We start from the raw sequence: 17,708 nt of genomic DNA, 5'->3' as shown, positions 1-17,708 counted from the left end.
TTTGACGAAGATTTGATGGTTCATATTTTATTTTCATAAATAAAAGTTAAAATACTAATCTAAAATTTCAATTACATGATCTTTATTTGGCAGATATAATACAGTTATTGCATAAATAGATGAAATTAAATTTGACTACATTGAATCCAATTCCCATCTCTACAAACAAGCTCTTCAAGACCTCCTTATTAAAATCTCTCTCAAGGTTCCAAACTTTCTTGTTGAATGCATGTTGCATCCATGAAAGGTTGTAGTGGAGGATAGACACTTAAACCTTATTCGTTAGAGGTGTTATACTTGTAAATTATAGACCATAGACCACAATCTATTAAATTAATATTATATTTAACAATGTATATACATGTTAGAATATTATTTTAATCTAATAATGGTCATGTAACTTATATAATGAACTTAACAAAAAATATTTCCTAATGGGATGATTGTTAAGAGGGTGGGCAGGGAACAACACCCAACTTGGACCCAAAAAAGCCAAGAAAAAATCGGTCAGTAGACTGGGTTCAATTCAGGCATGTAAATAGGTTGGGCTACGATAAAAAAAAAAAAAAATGAGTTTGAGTGGGTTTAACTAGGCTAGTTTTATTGTGGATCTTTACATCTATTAGAAATTGAACCCGTCAAAGTGTTTCACAAATAAACATTAAAATTAAACCCAGATTCATATCATGATGCTTACATAAAACAAATTCTCACATCTAACCATAAAACTTAATCACTAGATTTTTCTTCTCCCTTTGAAACCCTAGCGTAGCTCTTATACCTTTCACATCTTTCATCCTTTTCATATCTCATCGTGCTAAATCTCATAACATGACTTACCTTTTTTTGGATATGTAAACCAAAATCTTCAATCATTGAGATCAATATGAACATCAACTTGCGCTTGATCGAGAGATTCTAAAGATGAAGATTCAAGGTTTAATTTTCTTGCCTCATCAAGATCTAATAATCTTATTACTTTTTAGAGGATCAATTATTTTTCTCTCTATCAATTAATACTACTCTTTCCTTTTGCTCTATGTGGTTGCTTATTATTCAACCTCACTTTTCATTTGTGCAGGACTTGCTTAAAGCTTTTTTTTAGGCATGCTTAAAGCTTGTTATTATTAGATATATGTAGGGAAATAGTCCTCTCTATAGAAATTGTCTAGCGGAAACTTTCTCGCTTAGTATTTTTTTATATTTTGATGATGTTATTCAACCATTTACTACTTAGACATGTATAAAGTGATTTTAGGAAGATGGGATAACAAATTTTTGTATTTATTGTTGGGTGAGAAACCAGATCTGAGGTTTACTTTTTCCATACTATATTAGGAAAATATTAATTGTTAGTTTGTTAATTTGTTTTATAATATCGGATTGTATTCATCCATGTTATTTTTCTATTTTTCTCCTTTTGCAGAAATTAAAGGTGTGGAAGCAACAAAGGAAGATGAAACTAACTTTGCTTTGTGGTAGGTAATTCTTGGTCTCAAAGTGTTGGAACAAACATTATTCTTAGATTCGTTTAATTTTATTGAAAAGTTGACGTTTATTGAGTATTTAATTGTTTTATGAATTTTAAATTTATTTTACAATTTTTAATTTATGTAATTTGACATTTGGGCCATTACAATTTAAATTTTAAATAGTCCAAGTCTAAAATTAAATAATTACGGTTCATTTTAAAATTAAACATAAAAAACAAGTTTAAACTTTCAAAGTTTGATGAGGCCGAAATAACTTTCTAAAATTACAGTAAAAGAAAAAGAAATAACTTTCTTCGTTTTCATTCCATACATTTACGCAGTCACACAGTCATCAATCTTAGCCTTCAATTTTTTTTCTCAACTTCTACGCAATTAATAAAATAAAAGAAGAAAAAATTAGCCACGGGATCTTGACTACGTGATTGAATGCGTGAAGCCTAACTGCAGAAAATCCAGGTCCCAAAAAAAAAGGTGCAGAATCCCTTCAACCCCAACAACATCAATAAGGTTGTCGTTAAAAAATACCTAGGATCAACCCAAAAGTCTTAAATATTAATACCATTTGTATAAATGTTGTTACAATCTATATGTGTATATCGTGCTTCTTATGCAATTTAGTTTATTTCAAGATTTTCTTGTTGTTTATTGCTTTTAATTTTGATGATGGATGTTTATGATATACAGGGAGGCAATTAGAGATATGGATGCAAACAAGCACCAGAAGCATGATGAGGGATTAGATTGTCTACCAGACGAACTTCTTCAAGAGATTAAATTCTATATGTATGATTAAATTCTACAAATTTAGGTTTGGATGCATTAATTTTGTACATTGTGGTTTTCGTGGTTCATAAAGATTAAAACAAGTTAGGTTTTGATCATATAAACTTAGAGTTAGTTTTGGACAGAAGTTTTAATGGTCTGCGTCATTGAAATAAAAGTTTAAGGCCTAGTGAAATTGTATTATAAATCTCCGCCACCACTGCCAACTTTAGTGTTCATTAATTCAATATCATTGGAGGAATCGAACGTGCGAACCTCGAGGCCCGACCTGGTATGGCCCCTAGTGGGACTCGACCATGGAAAATCTGTGATCTCTAGAAACCTCACTGGAGCTGACAACAACACTAAGGGTGGAGGGTGAACAAGGTGAAGCGGCATGGCCAACAAAAGGGACGAGCCACACAATGCACATCAAAGGCAGATTTATTCGTTCAACCCAAGGTTTAACTATGAATTTTTTAACTGCAACAATTTAAGTGTATCCTATTGGAGTTAAAATTACCCATTGTTGGAATTGGACTTATTCTCCAATGGATTTTCCTTAACAGTGCATTTGGATGTGGAAATTGAACGAAGTAATTCATTTTTTTAAAGAAATTGAAATGTTGTGTGCTAAATTTCCTCGTTTGAATAAAACATTTAGAAAGCATTTTAAGGGAGTATTTTAGTTAACTTAAAACACAGAAATTTAAATTCCTTCAAAAAGAAAAGAATTTAAAATTCTCTTTTGCTTCACCACACGAACCCCCTCTCCATAACAGCGGTCACTCGTCTCTTTGTTCACCCCTCTCTCCATACCAGGGCTCACTCCTCTCTCTGCGGTACTTACTCCTCTCTCTCGGTCTCTCCTCAGAGGTTTCCAGAACTCCTCTCTCCAGTACCAGCACTCACTCATCAGTCTGCGGGGACTCTCTTTTCTCAGACGTTCCAAGAACTCCGATCTCGACCCATAGTCTCATTCCCTTGCGATTTCGACCCACACTCTCGTTGTGCCACGGTGTGTTCATTTTTTTTCGTTAATTTGTAATTTATTTTTTATTTAGTTGTTTGATTTCATTAGTTTTGTATTGTGGGTACTCATTGTTTGATTTTGTTAATTTGTATTGTGAGTATTTTTGCAAATTTGTTAGGAACAGACCTTGCACTGTAGGTGCTTGTGTTTATTATAAGAACTTTGGTTTCTTCACTTTGTATTTATTCTTCCCTGTGTTTATTCATCAAGCTTTGTAACCCACCCATGCCTCTAACTTTTGGACAGATGTAAGTAACAAAAGATGTTGATATTTGCATATCATCAATATCAATCATGGTAGTTATATATTTCTAGTTGTTGCAGTCTGCAGCACTGCCTTTTACCTTATTATGTTCTAAAATGCTTCCTTATAGATGAAACCATAGATAGAACATACTTAATTCTTTGATCCTACAATCCTTTTGATTTAAAAATTTAACTATAAAACATCTTGATCCCATTGATTTGATTATTCAATTGATTTAATTATTCATTTGATTAGTTGTACCAAATTAAAAAATTAAAAAATCTTCTTAAATGTCTTCTCTTTCTTCATCACTGAAAGTCTAAGAAGGCCATGTATGATTTCTGTTATCTAAGTCTTTCTATCATTTGATTCACATAGCTATTACTCTGAATGATTTGAAGTCACTGTTTCATTATATTTGCCAAACCTCAACATTCGTTAAGGCTAAAGTCAATGGTTTACGGGATACTATTCTTTGTCCTATTTGCATTCACTTTGAGTTTAGCTTTTCTACTCTCAAAGTGTCTATCAAAAAGTCAAACAAAAAATGTTCCAAAAAATGTTCCAAAAGGGTCTCTGGGGTACCCTATCATCGGAGAGACACTTAGTTTTCTCAAAGCACAGAGACAAGATAAGGGTTCTGTTTGGTTGGAAGAACGGATATCTAAGTATGGCCCTATCTTCAAAACCTCTTTAATGGGGTTCCCTACAGTCTTAGTAATTGGACAAGAAGGAAACAAGTTTGTCCTTGGTTCACCAGATGATTTGCTTTCTTCTAAGAAACCCCTCACCCTGCGAAAGATACTTGGAAGGCAAAGCTTAGTTGAACTTACAGGACCAAGGTACATAATTTCAACTTAACTCACTAATTCAGCTTAAGTTGTCTGTTTAAATGATTTGGATGAAATGTCAAAATAATTCTTATATGATGATGATCTTGATTCAAATGATGACACTTTGAAATAAGGTGTTTAACCTCTGAATGGATGGATTATGGATAGTTGGATAATGGATAAGTGATTTTTTGGATTAGTGGTAGTATTTAGATAACTCATTACTGTGATATTAGTACTGTTATAAAGGGAATTATTGGTGGTCCTTGTTTCAAATTTAATAGAAATGAATTTGAAAGAGTTGTGGTTAAAAAGATTAATTTGTGTTAGGGAATGATATTTATAAGTGAGTTTAAAATAATTGATTTTGTTTTGAATACTAAAGTAAAATCACTTTAGAAGTGTAAATATATATTTTCAGGTCTCATACCCAAAATCAATTTATGTCTAAAGAAAAGTTAGAAAGTTTCATCCTCTCAAAATTATTTCTACACACTGCAAAATTGATTTTCAAAATCCCAAAAAGAAATTGGCAAAAAATAATCAATTCCTGGATAATCAAATATTATGATCTCAGTGTGATTCTCACATGTTACGCAACAGGATACTAGTCATTTGTTTTGAGGCTTTGTCAATGTTTGATGCAGATACAGGTTAGTCAAAGGGGAAATGTTGAAATTTTTGAAACCTGAATGCCTTCAGAACTATGTCAAAAAGATGGATGAATTGGTGAATGCCACATTATTGAGAGAATTCAGAGAGAATGAAACCATTGGAGCTGTGGTCTTCATGAAGAAACTGTCCTATGAGATAGCATGCAATCTATTGTTTGACATTAAGGATGAGCACACTAAGGAGGCTTTGTTTGTAGATTTTACTTTGGCATTTAAAGCAATTCATTCTCTTCCCATCAATCTCCCTGCCGAGCCAGGGCAAGAATTGTAGACAGGATGATTCCTATTATGAACAAAAGAAGGGAGGAACTGTCAAAAGGATATTGCAGTATTGTTTAATTACATATCATTTATCTTTTAATTGTAGATAGAAACTGTCAATAAGGAATAACATATCATTCATCTTTTAATTTTGCAGTATTGTTTAATCCAAGTTTGTTTGTGTATTACTACAAGAATATTGTGTAAGATTCAAAATTGTTTAGCATTAAAATTATTTTGATTATTTAATTATTAAATATTAAATTATTTTATTAAATCCTTATTGAATATATATACTCAATTGTAGACCGGAACCGTCAATAAGAAATTATATATCATTCATCTTTTAATTTTGTAATATTGTTTAATCCAAGTTTCTTTATGTGTTACTACAAGAATATTGTGTAAGATTCAAAATTGTTTAGCATTAAAATTATTTTGATTATTTAATTATTAAATATTAAAAAATATATTATTATATATTGTATAGCATTAAATTTATTTTAAATATTTAACTATTTAAAAAATGAGTCATATTTATTTTCATTCAATATTGAAATTTTAATTTTTAAATAAATATTTAAAAATGAAAATTTGAATTTCATTGAAATTGAATTCCTTTAAAATTGAATTACTTTATCCAAACAAGGAAATTAAAATACAAAAAATTGAATTGCCTCATCCAAACAAAATATTTACAAAATGAAAGAAATTTAAATCAAGGCAATCAAAATGCTGTGTATTTAAATTTCCTAGAAATTTTTAAATCCTCCATCCAAACACAATCTAAGAGTATGCTTAGATAGAGAATTTTAACTGAGAAAAGTAATTTATGAGAGAATTTAAATTTCTTTAATATAAAATTCATTGTTTGGATGTTTTTTATGAAGAATTTAAATTTTTAGAATTTTAAAACAGAATTTTAAACCACTAAAAATGTGAAATTTTAATTTTCTTCTAAAAGATTAGAAATTGAAATTATGTTCTTGATAGAAGAACCTTCCAAAACGTTAGCGTATTTCCTTTATAACCTTCATCCTCTCTTCCACCTGAAAATTTTCGACATCTCGTTCTCGAACTCGCATCTCTTCTCTCACGTCGATAATTCTCTTCTACAAGAAACACCGTCTGAGCTCGCAGCGCGTCGATCGGGTGTGGGCATAGGGGGACGCGTAGAATCGCACCCACCACTCAGGGGAGCAACCATCGTTGCCTATCACGCATGGAGGTGTTCGACGGCACGGAGGACCTGGGCCATGCATTGCGCCATTGACTGAATGCTGTAGTCGGGTATAGTGGTGTATGCCATCGTGTACCAGTTCCCCTGCGACTCCCGATGCCGCATCAATATTCTTCTCTTTGGAAGTACACCAATCATATGTTCTCTTCTCTTTGCATTCATTTTTTTTCACGCTCACAATTTTAATTTTTTTATCCAAACACAAAATTTTGAAAATAAAAGAATTTCAATAGAAATATTTAAAATTCTTAGAATTTAAAATTTCTCAAAATTTTAAATTTTCTCGTCGAAACACACTCAGGGATTTAGATTGTACTCTTTCGAATGACCAGACTCAAGGAGCAAGGATGCATCAACAGAAATGTTGTGTTTGTGATGCTATTTCACCTTTTTCTCTCGCCACCCTTATCCCATCTACAAGCTCCAGCGAGGTTATTGGAGACCATAGACTTGCCATGGTCGAGTCCCACAGTGGACCCTACCACGTCGGACCTCGAGGCCCCAAGCGTTCGATTCCTCCGATGATATTGAATCCACAGAGACTATGGTGATTTGTGGTGTGGGCAATGGAAAGTTGAGCATGTCAAAAAGGAAAGGCTTGAAGTTAAAATGGAGCAGAAAGTCGATGATGTAGACGACACAGAAGATGTCATCGTCTCGCTGGAGAAGGCCCTCTAGTGGTGGAGCAAGCTCTCTGGTTCTTTTACATTTGATTGAACACCGCTATGTTTTTTTGGTGACAAGGAGAAAGAAGCAAAAGCTAAGCCTTAGGTGGAAAACACCCACAACATCACTAGCATGTTGTAAGGAAAGCCCCGAAGGAAGTAAAGAGGCTCAGCATGGAGATTTTTGGAGTTACCAATGTGACCATGGAATCCGTAGATCCATTCGCCATCAGAATTACGCAGGATTCTCCCATAACCAGCAAGACCAAGGTTGCCAAGGGAGCTACCATCAACATTATCAAAATTCTGTCTCCAACAAGTCAACCTTGGTGGCTTCGAAGAATTTGCTCCACCATTGAAACAAGACAAAATGATATCTCTCATAACATTGACCTGATGAACAATCTGAACCATATTATCATGAGATTCCTCAAAGTAGAAAGTACTCCTGCTTCTCTGAGACTACCATAAGCAGGCAATAAATAAAGCAGCCTGAGGGCCCTCCAACCCCTCAAGAAGCCAAGCACGAGCATCAACATCCAAGAAGGAATTCCCTTGACCAAAACCAAACGAGTATCATCAGGGTCAGCCCAAACATAAAACAACTAAAATCAATGTTTTACGATCACTAGAAAATCAAAGTTCTACTTCCTATTTCTTCCTTTCAAGACGGGAAAGCCAGATACTTATATCAAGCCCGTTTTTAGAACGAATGCCAGTGAATAATAATTATTCTAGCTTCTATGTTTGCGCATTTGATGTTCCTGAGCAATATGTCACTATTGAAATATGATGAATTAATATCCCAACAATTTAACTCAACACGGTATTTTGTTTATAGCTGTTGATATTTTTTATGGTTTGTGTCGTTTAGGCAATATGATGTGCGGTTGATGAGTCCACATGCCTCATAAACTTTTAATAAAACAATATCTATGTCTGCTTGGCTATTTTTTTCCATTGTTAATTTAATTTATTTTGTTTCTCATTTCAACTCTTTTGCTCCTTTGAGATTTTATGTTGTTTTATTGATTCTTAGCTTCTTCCAAGTTGCCAAGCAAATTCGCAGATATGCAATGGTTGGGAAGTTGACTCAAAAAAGTGATGTCTATTATTGTTCTTTTTTAGCTTCTTATAGAAAGAAAACTAGTTGATCATACCATGCCTCAAGGACAACAAAGTCTTGTTGTTCTATTATAGATTGTATGTTGTTTTCCACTATATTTGTGTGATTTGTGATATTATGTCAAGACAATTTTGTAGGATAACATTTTTGTCCTTATGATATTATGTTTATATTTGGATAACTTATATTTTTAATTTATTTGATAAGTCAACTTATAAATCATTTATTTTTATATTTTTCTTAATTAATTTTAGTGTGGTTAACTAAGCTCAATTCATTGCAGATTGAATTGAGGTTTTCAATCCAATATATCAAATATGGTTTAATCAATCCAATCCAAGGCTTTTGTTAACAGGCTAAGGGTATGATGAGTTGGATTAAGTTGACATCTCAAATTTTCAAGATTCACTTATTTTAAATACTTTGTTAATGATGATCATGCAGAAAGTATAAATATGGAGTAAAAGAAATTAAAAATTTGTTGACACCCAGAAGATATATCATGTTGCAATAAACTCATACCGAAAGTATAAGTTTGGGTAGTATAAATATTTATAAGTCCCTTAAAAGTTAAAATTCGTCAGATACAAATTCACAGCCAATGGCTCCTGTTATTTATAATGATTAAAGAGTTAAAGCCTTCTCCATGAGAATCAAGAGTTCAACAATCTATTTATTTGATTCAAATCATGGAAGGCAACAAGCAAGAGTTCCCACCGAGACCTTAGAATAATATTGTGTAAAGTAATCTTTTGATAATTAATAATTTCTTTATTTGACCATAATCCTTTGATGTAGACTTGGACATAGTAAAATTCATAAAGAAGCTTACTATAGAAATCCTAGGGCATAGATGACTCGCCAAGACCCAGTGATTAACATTGATTGATGAACATGTCATTTATCATAAGCTACACCAATATAAAGGAAATTTGTCAATATAATTTGTATTGTCCAGAGTTCACAAAATACACGTGACATCTTACGTGACACTTCGAGACACACGTTAACCTTCCATGTCAATTCTGACACAAGAGCACGGACACCCAGCCCTAAGCAGTCAGGCTTCCCAACCAATAGGTTATCTCTAACCTCTAATTATTTGAATATAATGTCATTCCTTTATCTCTTGGCAGGTATTCAATTATCTACAAAGTCACACATTATTTGTAAGTAACAATTATCTACTAACTTTTATCTCTAAGCTATATATTATCTCTAACTTTATCTATAAGCTACTGGTTATTATCTACAAGCCGGTAATTATCTGTAAGGGTTGTAACAACCCCTAAAAATAAGGACTCGCAACTCTCACTCACTCCTATAAGTACCAGGTTCCCTCGTACTCTCTCGACATCTCCAACACACATGCACACCTACTTGCATACTCATTTATACATACTCTCTCTTATTCTCCTAACTCATATACTTACTTGAGCGTCAGAATCCTTTGTTTTGCAGGTCCTCCCTCTTGTCCTCCTAACAAAGGTCACTCTCAGTTCAACATGTGAAGTCCAAGAGCCCACCTTAGCCTCGTCCACCCTGATGTATGTCAGCTCCGGATTTTGGTAAGAACATTTGGTGTTCACCATGGGGCAGCCGTAAAACATACCTTGTGGTCTCTCTCTCTCTCTCTCTCTCTCTCTCTCTCTCTCTCTCTCTCTCCCCCTCTATTAGCATGCAGTCTATCCTCAGACGCGAGACCCCTTTCGAAGGCTCCAACCCTCCTCTAGCAACCATGCTAGACACAGACACTCTCTAACAACTCCAAAATTGCATTATGGAGATGAAACGACACCACAAGGAAAAACTCCAAAACACTGACCATGATCAGCTAGAGGCTCGTTTAAGACACCCCCAGAGCAACGAGTACTCTACTCACAAATTGCTTGAACGCACTCAAGAGGGATCACACCCCCGACGCATAATCAACACTCAAGATGGTCCAAGTCTATCCCATATACACCGTCTAACAGGGCGGACTTCTCGTTGACACCCCTTTATCGATCGCATCATGGAAGTTGACAAATCCCTAGGTTGGAGACCACTCAACCAAGAGCGATATGATGGGACCACCGATCCATATGAACATCTGGATGCTTTCCTAACTAAGGAAAATTTGTACACTAATGACTAAGGAAAATTTGTACGCATTGACCTAGTACGGTGGATTTCCTCCAAAGTCCATCGACGGCTTTGACACTCTTGTCGAGTGGTTCAGTGTGTAATATGCAACCAACCGATCATATCGCATGACATTGGCCGCACTGGCCAACCTGCGACAAGCAAATGATGAATCTCTCCCAAAATTCATGGATAGGTTTGGACACATTGTCGTCCAAATCCACAATCTCAACCCAGAGGTAGCATTACACTCCTTGCTCCTCGCTTTAAAGCCTAACAAATTTGCAGAGAGTCTGTGTGAAAAAACCCCTAGTAGCATGGACGAGCCAATGGCTACATCCAGATGGAAGAAATGTCTAGATTCAAGAACAAAGTCAAACAAGTCAGACAAAAATGCGATAAGCCAGAAGGAAGCACTAAGGCCGACTCACACAAGTCAGACAAGAGGCACAAGCCAAACAAGCGCCAGCCTCTCCCAAAAGGGCGAAGGTACAAGCGTTACAAACCCCTGATGGCCAATCGCACTACAATCCTTGAGGAAGCTTTCAACTTGGAGATACCCATCAGGCTACCTCTGATGAAATCTCCCAAACTAGGGTTAGACACAACCAAATACTATAGATACCATCGCAGTATCATCCATAACATAGAAGATTGTTAGGCCCTAAAGGACAAAAAAGAAGAGCTCATATAGGATGGATACCTAGACCAGTTCATTAAGAGGTCGTACAACCAACAAGTAGGAGCAAGACCTAGAGGACACCAAGAGGAGCAGCATAGGAGTCCCGATGTGGACAGAAGAGACAAAGCAAAAGATCGAGGAAGACAAAGACACAATTAGCCAAGATGTGATCAACAACCTCCACAGGAATAGGAATCCGCCCAACAAAAAAAAAAAAGGGTGATCATTACCATTGCTGGCGGATTCTCCTACAAAGGACAATCTAGCCTGTCCCGCAAGTGCCACCTCCATGTCATCCAGGACATTGACATCAACTATGTCGGTACACCATCACCATGCAGTCCCCCTCCTATTACTTTCATGGATAGAGAATTCAAGGGTATGAACCGCATCAACCATGACGACCACATGCTTGTCTCCATCATAATCGCCAACTTCATGGTGTCTAAGGTCCTCATCGATCAAGGCAGCTCCACTAATATTTTATACTGGAAGACATTCTAGAGACTTGAAGCCTCGCCTGATGTTGTCCAGCCTCACACTAGTCCACTCCTTGGCTTTGTAAGGGAACGAGTAAAAACCAGAGGCTATGTTAACCTAATGACAACTTTTAGTCAAGGCTAGCTCTCCAAGAGCTTAAGAATAAAGTGTTTACTTGTTGACACAGATACATCATATTTAGCTTTAATTGGCAAAAAAAACACTTAACGAGGTTGGAACCATCGTCTTCACGCAGCATCTGAAGATGAAGTTTCCAACCCTGACGGAGAAATCATGACTATCAAGGCCGACCAAAAGCAAGCACAATAGTGCTACGCAGAAATCCTTAAAGTTGCACATTATCCTCTCATCAGGGAGCCTACCAAGCCTCACCTCACAGCGGACAATATCACTCAAGTCATGAGTATGGACAAAGGGTCGTCAGTTTAAGCCTTAACCATCTACCAAGCAAGCTTGAATGATGAATTTGATGTAAATTCACACAATGACATTTTAGAAAGAGACCCAAAGCCTATTGAAGAGCCCATCAAGCTACAACTCGGACCCAAACTCGGACAGTGTACGTAGCTCAACAAGGACCTCACCAGCCATGAGTACAGACACATTGTTGATGTCCTACACAAGAATGCGGATCTGTTCGCTTGGCTGAGCGAGTAAAAAAAGTATATGATGTATTTTAAAGAGATTAGAATTATGCTAAAAAAATATTGTTAAATTATTACATTTTATTTCTCATTAGTATTTTTAGGTAGCGTGTTTCTCAACTTTATGCTTTTGTTCACACTTTATTGGCAAACATTCTCTCTAGTCACTGCTATAGAGCATTGCTGGTTTGATTCTTGTTGAATAGGATATTCCATTTGGTAGCAAACAGACTTTATGGTGATTCATTTTCTTTCCTACAAAGTTTTAAAATCTAATGAGAAACCCTCAACATCTTACCAAGAAAACACACATTTGTGGTCTATTGACTCAACTATTGGTTGTTCAAGCAAGCTTTCGTAAATTAATATCTAGAAGTTTTAAAATCCTAATTTTAGATATAAAATGGATTTTGTATACATTTGATTGTGTTTCCACTAGGAATATGATTTAGGTAAATGTTCACATAATCACATGTTTGGTCTTATGTTCATGAATTAATTTTAGATATAAAATAGATTTTGTATTGAAACAACTTTAAATGCTTTTGTGTTAGATTGAAACTCCTATAAATACTAGCTAAATTTTACTATTAACTTGTTTTTAGAATAAAAGTATTCAAACATAAATTACTTAACTTCAAATTTAATTTAACGAAAATCAATTTTGTTTATCATTTAAAAGATGAAAGATTAGTAATTAATTGGATAGTTCAGTTGAAATAGAAGATTAGGGGAATTGTAAAGATAATTTGTGAATCACAATCCTAACCCTTTTAATATGTTAGAATCTTCTTGAATTACTATTACTAGTTTCCTTTATTATCTTTTTACAATAATATCAACTTAAACCATTTTTGCTAAAATCTAAAATTGCTAATTTTCTATAAATTAATTATTTGGAAACACAATTAGTCTCTAGGTACAATATCCGGACTTAAGGCTATGATATTATTGCTTATGATATACTTGCTCTTATGTGAGTACTATATTTACGCATCACACACACTTTAGAAATTTTGAACAGCTTGATAAAGATCAGATGGTTCATATTTTAGGTAAATCAAAGATAAAACACATATTTAAAATATGAATTGTATAATCTTCATTTGACCACTAGAAATACAGTTATTGTATAGATAAATGCAAATTTGACTACACTAAATCTAGTTCCCATTTCTACAAACAAGCCCAGCAAGGCCTCTCTATATTAACATCCTTCTCAAAGTTCCCAACTTTCTCATTCAAAGCATGTTGCGTTCATGCAAGGTCAGGCCAACAATAAGTGAGGCATATAAAGTGTTGAGAAATTAAGGGGGAATAAATCCTAGGAGATGTTACACTAATAGGTCTCGAGTACACACACATAAATGAACTTGACATCACACTCACCCACGTGACATGTCGTTGGACCCACCGCCAAGAAGACTTTTGGTACAAGGGATCCCCAAGACTAGGATCCACTGCCACCATCTTACTCATCTGAGCCAGTCACCAAGTTGAATCATTGACTCTTGTACCAATTGTTGTGCAATTGAGAGGGATACATCACTAGCGAGATTTTACCCATAAGTTGTGAGCAATCACATAAGAAAACTTGACACCACACTTCAACCCAAAACCTTAAAAATCATGTTTATAGATCATATCCTCACTCATATGATGCTCAACCTTTTCATTCTTACACGAAGCGATACTTCACCTTACATTTATACTCCAACATATGTTGAGTATTTTTTTTTGTCAACATAGGTAACCTTTTTGCCAAGATATAAGGCATTTAATTTTTTTCATAATAAAAACTAAGAACAAATATTTTTTATTGATGGACTTAAATGGAAATTATAGGTTCTAGTGGAGATTAGGCACTAAAACCTAATCCATAAAGGTGTGCTACTTTTTAAATTATAGGTCATAGACCACAATCCTTATTATATCTAACTATATATTAATTTGGGTTTCATACTCTAATATTTCCTTTAGTGTACTTGTTATATTAGTTCAATATAATAATGGATCACGTAATTAATAGAACGACTTTAATGGAAAAAAATGTCTAATGTTATGATTGTTCATAGGGGAGGGCAAGGAACCGACACCCAACTTGGATCCAAAAAAATCAATTGAAAAAATTGGGTTTTGGTGGGTTTAAGCAAGTAAATAGAATTGACAGGTGAAAATATGGGTTTGAATGGGTTTTATTGGGCAAGTTTAGTTTTGGATCTTTGTATCTATTGAAAGCATAGCCTTGCGACAAACAAAGCAAAAAGTTAGGCCCAAGCTCATAACATGTTGCTTACTTAAAATATGTACTAACATCTAACCATTAGATTTTCTTCTTGCTTTTAAACCCTAGCACCCCTCTTGCCTCTCTTGTCCCTATTGCCCCTCTCATTGTGTTAAATATCTTAACACAACTCACCTTTTGTGGCATGCTCTTGCATACATGTCACTCACTATGAGTAATATGTATTGGAGTCATAGTGGCATGCTCTTGCATACATGACACTTATCAGGTGGCATGTACTAGAGACTTAGTGGCATGTTCATGCATACATGTCACTCGTTGTGGGTGGGTACTGGAGACATAATTCTAGAAGGAGGGCTCCCCAAGTGCAGTCCTTGGATTTTAAGAGCCTTGGAGTTACAACTACGGACGTTTTTGTCTTGATAAGAAAATTATGAAAAGGGAAGGGTGTCAAATTTTTATTCAATTTATTTGATTAATTACAAATTCCCTTCATTATCCCATATGTTCCTTATTAAAAACTCTTAAGCCAAAACTCTAATTTTTCTATTTTTGGGACAAAAGACTTGAGTAGGAAAAATAGTACAGCATTGAGTTTGCATTTAGGTCAACTGAAGTAGAACTTCAAGTGGGTGACGTTCCATATTCTTGGAATTTCTTTACCGTCCAATTCTTGTAGTTTGTATGCTCTATTTTCTAGGCTTGGTGTGACCCTGAATGGGTCTGCCCAATTGGGATCAAGCTTTCCCGCTTAGAGATCTTTTCTGGCTTCACCTAGGACTCGCCATACGAGGTCACCAGGTTGAAAGGCTCGTGGTTGAACCTTTGTATTGTATCTAGTCACTACTCGGAGTTTGGTGGATTCTTCCCTGATCCTTGCAATTTCTTAGACTCCGTCTGTTTTGAGTTCTACCCTCATGTTTCCTTCATTTGGTTGTTACTGGAATAGTAGTTTCCTTGTTGATGGTTCCTCGACTTCAACAGGGATCATGTCGTATGTGTCATATGTGAGTCAGTAAGAAGTCTCATTGGTTGTTGTCTAGGGTGAATAGTGGTAGGCCTAGAGTATACTGAGGAACTCCTCTTTCCATAGACCCTTAGACTTGTCGAGTCTAGTATGCAGGGCCCTAAGGATGACTTTGTTAGCTGTCTCTGCTTGACCGTTGGTCTGAGGATGTTCAACAGAGGTGACAAGGTGCTTGATGCCTAACCTTGCCAGGAAATCCTCGTAGGTCTGAGCTTCAAATTGAGTGTCGTTGTCCATAACAATGACATAGGAGGTTGTCCCAGTATGTTTATTCTCCACATGGCGAAAGGCCAAAGGGAGCTCGGACTGTGGAGATTATCAGGAGGGGTGTGTGGAATGTCTGCAAACTCTTAGCATCATCTACATCTCTTTGTAAAGTCAAGGGCGTTAGCCTTGAGTGTTAACCAGTAGTAGCCAGCACGCACCACCTTTGTTGCAAGGGAGCGTCCTCCAGTGTGGAGACCGCAAACTATGAATGTATGAATACAGGGTTTTGATGATGCCAAAGTAGAATCAAACAAGGTTGCTTCAACAAACATTCAAAGGTTAAGCATTGCTTTAAGATTAATACAAGGTTGCTTCAGCAAACATTCAAAGGTTAAGCATTGCTTCAAGATTAATTCAAGGTCAAGCAAACAAGATCCAGAAAAAGATAAGGCCTCAAACAATCTCATTGGTTGATCAAGCTTTTGCCTCAAAACATATTGTTTCCAACATCCAAGGCTCTAGTAATCGATTACCAGGTAGTGTAATTGATTACCAGAAGATAATTCTGAAAATCATCTTTTAAAAAGGGTTTTGAATTTGAATTTTGAATCATGTAATCGATTACCAGATGTTTGTAATCGATTACCAGTAACGACACTTCAGAAAACACTTTGAAAAGTCATGACCCTTCAAAATATAAATTGTGTAATCGATTACCAGAAACTTGTAATCGATTACTAGTGAGAAATTTCAGAAAAAGCTTTTTGAAAAGACACATCTCTTCAAACCATTTTGAAAAGGCACAATGCGCCTATATATATGTATGTCTAACTTCGAAAAGAAGAAGAGAGAGATATTCTAAGAAAACTTAATTGTCAAATTCTCTCTCAACAACTCTTGGGTAAACATTTGCAAATCTATCGAGAATTCATCTAGGAACTTCAAATTGTATTATCATCTCTAAAAGAGAGAAATTCCTCTAGGATCTTCAATTTGTATCATCCACTCTAAAGGAGAGAAATCTTTTTGTTCATCTTAGAAAGTCAGTTGTAATCAAGAGACTTGTTGTCTCTTGGATTGTGAGAATTGTAATCAAGAGATAGGTTGTCTCTTGGAGAATCTTGAACACAAGGGTGAGGTATCCCAAGGTGTGTTCAAAGCCTGTAAAGGATTTACAGAGATAATGGAAAATCTCAAGTGGGTTGCTTGAAGACTGGACGTAGGCACGGGAAGTGGTCGAACCAATATAACTCGAGTTTACAATTCTCTCTTTCCTTATCTCATTTATTTTATTACAATCAATTTTGTCTTACATGTTTAAAGAACATTGATTAAATTGATTGTTGCTTCTTCTTCTGCATTCTGAGCCTATCATTTAGAAGGGGGTTAAAAGTTTGTTAGTGGGGAAATTTTGAAACTTAATTCACCCCCCCCCCCCCATCTTAAGTTATTGAGGCCACTTGTCCAACACAAACCCCTTTATGAAGTTCTATCATGATGTAGTCTTCTTGTTGACTGTTTAGGCATTTGAGTAGGGGTGATTTCAACCCTCTTTTGAATAGCTCGCCATCAAGGATGATGTGGTAGCTGGCTTTCCATTTGAAGGGTTGAGCTTTGTCCTCGTTTGGAGGTAATTCCTCCTGAATTAGGAAATTCTTGTAGGGGGTCCTCTAGTTTAATTCCTCCTCTTCTCTGACCATAACTTCCTCAGTGTCTATGGTAGGAGTTTGGAGTGTCATGAGGTGTCTGGTGTCCTTGGTGCTGGCCAGCTTGGAGAATAGGACTACTTTAGTGTTGCTCTCTCTGGATATGTAGTACATTTCAAAACATTCAAAATTGTCAATGAGAGTTTTGGCAATGTGGTATTACTTGAGCAAAATTGTCTTTTTGGTCTAATATTTGTTAGCAACCTGTCCCTGGACAGGCTGCGAGTCTATGTAGCAT

The 17,708-nt window shown here is 35.5% G+C and overlaps 1 protein-coding gene and 1 long non-coding RNA gene across 3 annotated transcripts; both read left to right on the top strand.

The window, feature by feature from the left end:
* Positions 1-677: 677 nt before the first annotated feature.
* On the top strand, positions 678-2,463 carry LOC114367490. The gene is made up of 3 exons (XR_003657223.1): positions 678-937; positions 1,427-1,478; positions 2,178-2,463. It is a non-coding gene; the product is annotated as an uncharacterized LOC114367490 (long non-coding RNA).
* Positions 2,464-2,835: 372 nt separating this feature from the next.
* Positions 2,836-5,462, top strand: LOC114367145 (taxane 13-alpha-hydroxylase-like). 2 transcript variants are annotated; one of them, XM_028324251.1, is made up of 3 exons: positions 2,836-3,273; positions 3,914-4,377; positions 5,016-5,462. In XM_028324251.1, exons 2-3 carry the CDS (start codon positions 3,989-3,991, stop codon positions 5,311-5,313), a joined length of 687 nt encoding a protein of 228 aa, XP_028180052.1. In that variant the 5' UTR covers positions 2,836-3,273; positions 3,914-3,988; the 3' UTR covers positions 5,314-5,462. The 2 variants fall into 2 exon arrangements, with proteins under 2 accessions (XP_028180052.1, XP_028180051.1); XM_028324250.1 differs by having other exon boundaries at positions 2,836-4,377.
* Positions 5,463-17,708: the final 12,246 nt, after the last annotated feature.

Source organism: Glycine soja, chromosome 9 (assembly GCF_004193775.1).
Source record: "Glycine soja cultivar W05 chromosome 9, ASM419377v2, whole genome shotgun sequence".
Classification (NCBI taxonomy): domain Eukaryota; kingdom Viridiplantae; phylum Streptophyta; class Magnoliopsida; order Fabales; family Fabaceae; genus Glycine; species Glycine soja.
This window is presented reverse-complemented; position numbering and strand designations above follow the sequence as displayed.